This window comes from Nyctereutes procyonoides, unplaced genomic scaffold (genome assembly GCF_905146905.1).
Source record: "Nyctereutes procyonoides isolate TBG_1078 unplaced genomic scaffold, NYPRO_anot_genome, whole genome shotgun sequence".
In the NCBI taxonomy this organism is placed as follows: Eukaryota; Metazoa; Chordata; class Mammalia; order Carnivora; family Canidae; genus Nyctereutes; species Nyctereutes procyonoides.
This window is the reverse complement of record NW_026575124.1, coordinates 5,781,113-5,788,111: the sequence shown is the minus strand read 5'-3', so window position 1 is coordinate 5,788,111 and position 6,999 is coordinate 5,781,113. Positions and strand designations below refer to the sequence as shown.

The 6,999-nt window shown below is 37.8% G+C and overlaps 1 protein-coding gene across 1 annotated transcript; it reads left to right on the top strand.

The window, feature by feature from the left end:
- Nucleotides 1-1,491: 1,491 nt before the first annotated feature.
- Nucleotides 1,492-2,430, top strand: LOC129517409 (olfactory receptor 6C75-like). The gene has a single exon (XM_055337222.1). It carries the CDS (start codon nucleotides 1,492-1,494, stop codon nucleotides 2,428-2,430), a length of 939 nt encoding a protein of 312 aa, XP_055193197.1.
- The last annotated feature ends 4,569 nt before the right edge of the window (nucleotides 2,431-6,999 follow it).

Here is a 6,999-nt window from a genome sequence, read left to right as displayed (position 1 = left end):
TCTGATAGCCACAAAGAGGTAGACACAGATGATGGAAAGTAAGAATCATTCCATGCGGCACTGAGGCAGGTAAAAGATTTTAGTAAGTTCATTAACATCTTAAACTAATTGGCTAATCCTCAGAAAATATCATTCCTTATGAAAGCTCTGAAACTGCTGAAGGATAGAGAAAACAACGGAGACATTTCAGCGTGTCCAGGCTTTCTGGATAAAGTATGTTTAAAATGAGTGAAATGAGTCAATCGGAGAAGGACAAACATAATATGTTCTCATTCATTTGGGGAATATAAATAATAGTGAAAGGGAAGAGAAGGGAAGGGAGAAGAAATGGGTAGGAAATATCAGAGAGGGAGACAGAACATAAAGACTCCTAACGAACTAGGGGTGGTGGAAGGGGAGGAGGGCACAGGGTGGGGGTGAATGGGTGACGGGCACTGAGAGGGGCACTTGACGGGATGAGCACTGGGGGTTATTCTGTATGTTGGCACATTGAACACCAATAAAAAAAATTTATTATTAAAAAAAGGGAAAAAATGGTCTTAAATGACAGCACATCTAAAGCTTTTATGGAAAATAATAACATTAAACAGGGAAAACAAACAAATCCTGAAAAACACCCAGGGTTTTGTTAGAGCCAAATAGAAAAGAAAAAATAATAGTAACTTGGCCTCCCAAAACGTAGCCTGAATGTTGAACTATTCCCTTTTATCATCCCTCAAGGAAGAAAGGGCAATGTGCAAAGAAGTACCTGAGTTATTTGAGAACATTAAGAGTTTACAAAAACAAAATTAAGACTTAAAATAAAAATACTGCTTTATATAGGAGAGTGTCATGATAGGTAAACCGATAAGTAAAAAAATACATAAGAAAAACATATTAACAATCTTAGAAGAGACTATTAGACCAGATTAGTCATTAACACTAGAAGTCTTAGAGCAGAGCCATGGAATTAGATTAACTGTGTCCGTATACAGTTATCAGGGACACTTTACCGGGTGCGCAAGTGAGTGGTCTCTGTAGATTGTAGAAGTTTGAAAAGGGAAATAGAAAGAAATTTTTAGCCAAAGGAGAAAAATAAATAAATATCTGAAGAGGAAAGCAACAACAAAAAGTACCTTCAAAGAGTATGATGGGATGCTGGGAGCAAGCTCATGGTTTTATTAAAGGAGGTTTGGGTCTCAGAGGTTTTAATCTCCTTTTTCATGTTTTCAGGAATATCCTGAAATATTCAGAGGATAGATTTATAAAGAGATATGTGAAAATACAATTAAAGAAATATAGAAACAATGAATCAACATATGACACCATAAATAAATTTAGAAGTATTTTGTCTCTTTTTAGTACAAAACCATTTTCCCTTAATGCAAAAGACAACAATAATTTTTGTAATGTGTGTGTGCACGCTTGTGCGTGTGCCAGTTTCTTCTCTGTCTCATTTTTTGCATCTATTTCCAGCTAAAACAGTGAATGGCATCATAAAGAAGGAAAATCATGAGAAATCACACAAAGGTAACAGAGTTTATTCTTCTCGGGTTGACCGATGACCCAAAGTGGCAGGTTGTACTTTTCATATTTCTCCTTGTCACCTACATGTGCAGTGTGACTGGGAACCTGGTCATTATCTTCCTCACCCTTACGGATCCCCACCTGAAGACTCCAATGTATTTCTTCCTTCGAAACTTCTCATTCCTAGAAATGTCATTCACGTCTGCCGCAATTCCCAGATTCCTTGTCACTGTTGTGACGGGAGACAGGACCATTTCCTACAATGATTGTCTGGCTCAGGGATTTTTCATCATCTTATTGGGGGTGACAGAGTTTTACCTCCTGACCGCCATGTCCTATGACCGCTACGTGGCCATCTGCAAACCTCTGCATTACATGACCATCATGAGCAGCAGGGTCTGCATCCTCCTTGTCTTTAGCTCATGGCTTTCAGGATTCCTGGTCATCTTTCCACCTGTAATTCTGGTGCTGAAGTTGGATTTCTGTGCCTCCAATATAATCGATCATTTTGTCTGTGACTCTTCGCCAATTCTACAGCTTTCGTGCACAAACACTCACTTTCTAGAACTCATGGCATTTGCTTTAGCGGTGGTAACGCTGATGGTCACCTTAACCCTAGTTATGCTCTCCTACACACACATCATCCGCACAATTCTGAGAATTCCTTCCACGAGTCAAAGGAAAAAAGCCTTTTCCACGTGTTCCTCCCACATGATAGTGGTCTCCCTCTCTTATGGCAGCTGCATCTTCATGTACATCAAGCCTTCTGCAAAGGAAAGGGTGAGTTTAAACAAAGGCGTAGCTGTGATCATTACCTCAGTGACTCCTCTCCTCAATCCTTTCATATATACCTTAAGAAACCAGCAGGTGAAGCAAGCCTTCAAGAACATGGTCCACAGAATGGTCTTTTCTTCATATAAATGAATGTCATTATGCAAAAATGTATACATACCCCTGAAAACAGAGCGGAATGGAAATCTTTGGATTTTACTACATAAATTCTTGAAACCCTTCATTTCGTTCTTTCACTTAAACATTGTTCTATATCATTAATGTCTCTTTTTCTTATTAGCCGAAAGTCAGGTCTTATCTATTTTAACTTATATAGAAAATGGCCAGTCTTCACCTGTGTAACTAAATTTTACTTTTTTTAAAATAACAAATTTATTTTTTTTGGTGTTCAATTTGCCAACATACAGAATAACACCCAATGCTCATCCCATCAAGTGCCCCCCTCAGTGCCCGTCACCCAGTCACCCCCACCCCCCGCCCTCCTCCCCTTCCACCACCCCTATTTAGTTTCCCAGAGTTAGAAGTCTTCATGTTCATTCTCCCTTTCTGATATTTCTTACCCATTTCTTCTCCCTTCCCTCTATTCCCTTTCACTATTATTTATATTCCCCAAATGAATGAGACCATATAATGTTTGTCCTTCTCCAATTGACTTTTTTCACTCAGCATAATACTTTCCAGTTCCATCCACGTCAAAGCAAATGGTGGGTATTTGTCATTTCTAATGGCTGAGTAATATTCCATTGTATACCTAGACCACATCTTCTTTATCCATCATCTTTCGATGGACACTGAGGCTCCTTCCACCGTTGGGCTATTGTGGACATTGCTGCTATAAACACAGGGTGCAGGTGTCCCGGCGTTTCATTGCATCTGCATCTTTGGGGTAAATCCCCAGGAGTGCAATTGCTGGGTCATAGGGCAGGTCTATTTTTAACTCTTTGAGGAACCTCCACACAATTTTCCAGAGTGGCTGCACCATTTCACATTCCCACCAACAATGTAAGAGACCTAGGAATAAACCTAATTAAAGAGGTAAAGGATCTATACCCTAAAAACTATAAAACACTTCTGAAAGAAATTGAGGAAGACACAAAGAGATGGAAAAATATTCCATGCTCATGGATTGGCAGAATTAATATTGTGAAAATGTCAATGTTACCCAGGGCAATTTACACATTTAATGCAATCCCTATCAAAATGCCATGGATTTGCTTCAGAGAGTTAGAACAAATTATTTTAAGATTTGTGTGGAATCAGAAAAGACCCCGAAAAGCCAGGGGAGTTTTAAAAAAGAAAACCATATCTGGGGGCATCACAATGCCAGATTTCAGGTTGTACTACAAAGCTGTGGTCATCAAGACAGTGTGGTACTGGCACAAAAACAGACACATAGATCAATGGAACAGAATAGAGAACCCAGAAGTGGACCCTGAACTTTATGGTCAACTAATATTCAACAAAGGGGGAAAGACTATTCACTGGAGAAAAGACAGTCTTCAATAAAGGTTGCTGGGAAATTGGACATCCACATGCAGAAGAATGAAACTAGACCACTCTTTGCACCAGACACAAAGATAAACTCAAAATGGATGAAAGATCTAAATGTGAGACAAGAATCCATCAAAATCCTAGAGGAGAACACAGGCAACACCCTTTTTGAACTCAGCCACAGCAACTTCTTGCAAGATACATCCACGAAGGCAAAAGAAACAAAAGCAAAAATGAACTATTGGGACTTCATCAAGATAAGAAGCTTTTGCACAGCAAAGGATACAGTCAACAAAACTCAAAGACAACCTACAGGATGGGAGAAGATATTTGCAAAAGACGTATCAGATAAAGGGCTAGTTTCCAAGATCTATAAAGAACTTATTAAACTCAACAGCAAAGAAATAAACAATCCAATCATGAAATGGGCAAAAGACATGAAGAGAAATCTCACAGAGGAAGACATAGACATGGCCAACATGCACATGAGAAAATGCTCTGCATCACTGGCATCAGGGAAATACAAATCAAAACCACAATGAGATCCCACCTCACACCAGTGAGAATGGGGAAAATTAACAAGGCAGGAAACCACAAATGTTGGAGAGCATGCGGAGAAAAGGGAACCCTCTTACATTGATGGTAACTAAATTTTAGATGTCAATAACCTTTATTGTTTCTCATATCAAAGCAAGGTAGTTGATATATTCATACAAAAATTCAATATCTCTGTACTATAAGAAGCTTACTTGAAGCTACAGACAAATATAAATTTTATTTTATATGCACTAAGTAAAAATGTGTATATTAACTAATATCTCTAATTTCTCCTTATCTCTAAGGAAAGAAAGTCTTTTGCTGAAGATTTCCCTATTTTGCCAATCATGTTAAAAGGAAAACTGTGGACTATAAAGGAAAAATAAGCTATCCTGTTAAAATTCATTTTTATAATCAGATAATTTCCATTGTTAAAAAATGGTCTTTTCTACTGACATGAAGATAAATGGCAAACTTAGACTATGGGATGCAATGAGATGTAGCCTTCAGAGAGTATCTTGGAAATGATGACATATGACTTATTAGCTTTCCTCTATCAGAAAATCTCCATATTGTCTTTATCCTTCCATTGCCCTTTTCACAGCAGGTCGTGCCTCCCTCACTCTTACTCAGGAGAATGACTCTTGCAGGTAACGGTTAAAACGGGTCCAAGTCTGGTTCCTGTAGTCAGTGAGCCCCTCAGCAGCAATGAATCACTAAACCAAATTGTTTGTCTTGGGACAATAGTTAGGAGTCTTACTACACAGTAAGTGGACTTGATGTTTTATCTTAATTTCCTGCATGGTCTGATATAGATGTTAAAGTGAAGAGCTCACCATCCATAGTCTCTAAGTGGAGAAGACTTTTCTGGTTGCTCATAGACAAGACTGTCTGAGCGCTCACCTGTTTCTTATCATTTTACGTTAATGGAATAAGTTACATTTTTTCCAAAGAGATATAACACAATAAAACCACAAAGTGAAAGTTAAATAATTTATTGGATTATAAATTCTTTAATGGAGCAATTTGTAAAGAAACAAAATAATACAAGCTTGATTTTCCAGGGCTATACCAAGGAAGCAGAAGTGCAAAAGAGAAAATCAGGAATGTGGAAAAGAATATGCAAATGTCAACTAAATGAATATATACCATATGTGTGTTATATATGATAGCGATGCAGGAAGACAGGATAGAGAAGGGGGAAAATAAGAAGGTAAAGGAAAGTTGATCCTCTTGATTGACAAAAACTTCCCTGAGAAAACTGATTCTAACCTTCACATTGTCAGTAAGATGTGAAAATCCCTATAAATCTTTCCAAAACAAATATTAAATGTTTAAATTGAAATATTATTTTACTGTGTTATGAAATAATGAATTTTTACTGCAAATGTACTTTGGTGAGAAAAGTATCATATATGTTGGAGGTCATGGTATTAGAGGCTTTCAAAAAGTTTTTCTGCTCATATTTCACGCTCACACTAATATTTCAAAAATACATTTCTTTTTTTAAAGTGCTAAGCAGTTTATAAATAAGCAATAATATTATCTTAAGTAATCCACTGATTACATAGCTATTGATTTGTAGCATTTTTAATGAGGGGCGAGTATTCCGAGTTGAGAGGAATATACAATCTGAATGAGGCACAAGGTTATATCATTAACCATGTTACCAGAGTCCACAATCTAATGGGCTATGGCTTTAGCAAACAAATTAATGACTGAATGGATGAATAAACAGTTGGCTCTGGCAATAATAAAAATAAACCATTTTTAGTACCATCTCTTTCTCTCCAGATTCCTAAGGTGTCATTCTCACTGCTATGTGCCTTGTTAGGTTCCATTTTCCAGAGATATGGATCCACAACAGTATTTATGTCTCCTGTGGTTTCACTGGCATTCCACGTCTACAGTCTTTAATATCGAAGAATAGGATGAAAACAACAACAATTTACTTGGACAAATTTCAAAAAGGACCAATGTTCTTATAACTCTATTATTTAATAAAGGAAGAGAAAAAGGGAAAATCATTAAAACATCAGAACAATTCTCCAAAGGATCTTAGATATAGGCATAGCTAGCTATACACACACATACGTATATGCATCTTCTATGTATAGAAATATTATAAGTATCTATTTATTTAGGATTTCATTTATTTACTTGAGACTGGGGACACATGCAGAGAGAGAGGGAGAAGCAGACTCCCCACTCACCAAGGAGCCCAATGCAGGGCTTGATCCCAGGACCCCAGGACAATAACCTGAACCAAAGGCAGACGCTTAACCAACCGAGCCACACAGGCACCCTATACATATTTGTAGTTAAGTATATGCATATAACATATATGAATCCATAGACACACATAGTTGTGTTTGTGTGTATAGAATACCAAACATTTTAGAACTTGAATTGAATCTTTATATAATAGTTGAGAGCAGTATCTGTACTTGCACACATGTGTTTCTGTCAGAGTACAGCTTACTTTATTGATGGTACAAGTCATAGTAGGGCTCCCTGAGCCCCACTCCATCTTCAAGGGGTCTGGATAGAAACCGTTTAGAATCAGGAGATTCTCAGTGTGTTAGGGGATGAGTTGGGGCAAGGGCTCTCCAGCAGCTGAGGGCCTCTCACTTATTCTTATGCTGTCAGTGGGGCTGGTGGTCCAGGGGGTTC

Excerpts from the sequence above, each read along its gene's own strand:
- LOC129517409 (XM_055337222.1), top strand. The coding sequence starts at position 1,492 with ATGAGAAATCACACAAAGGTAACAGAGTTTATTCTTCTCGGGTTGACC.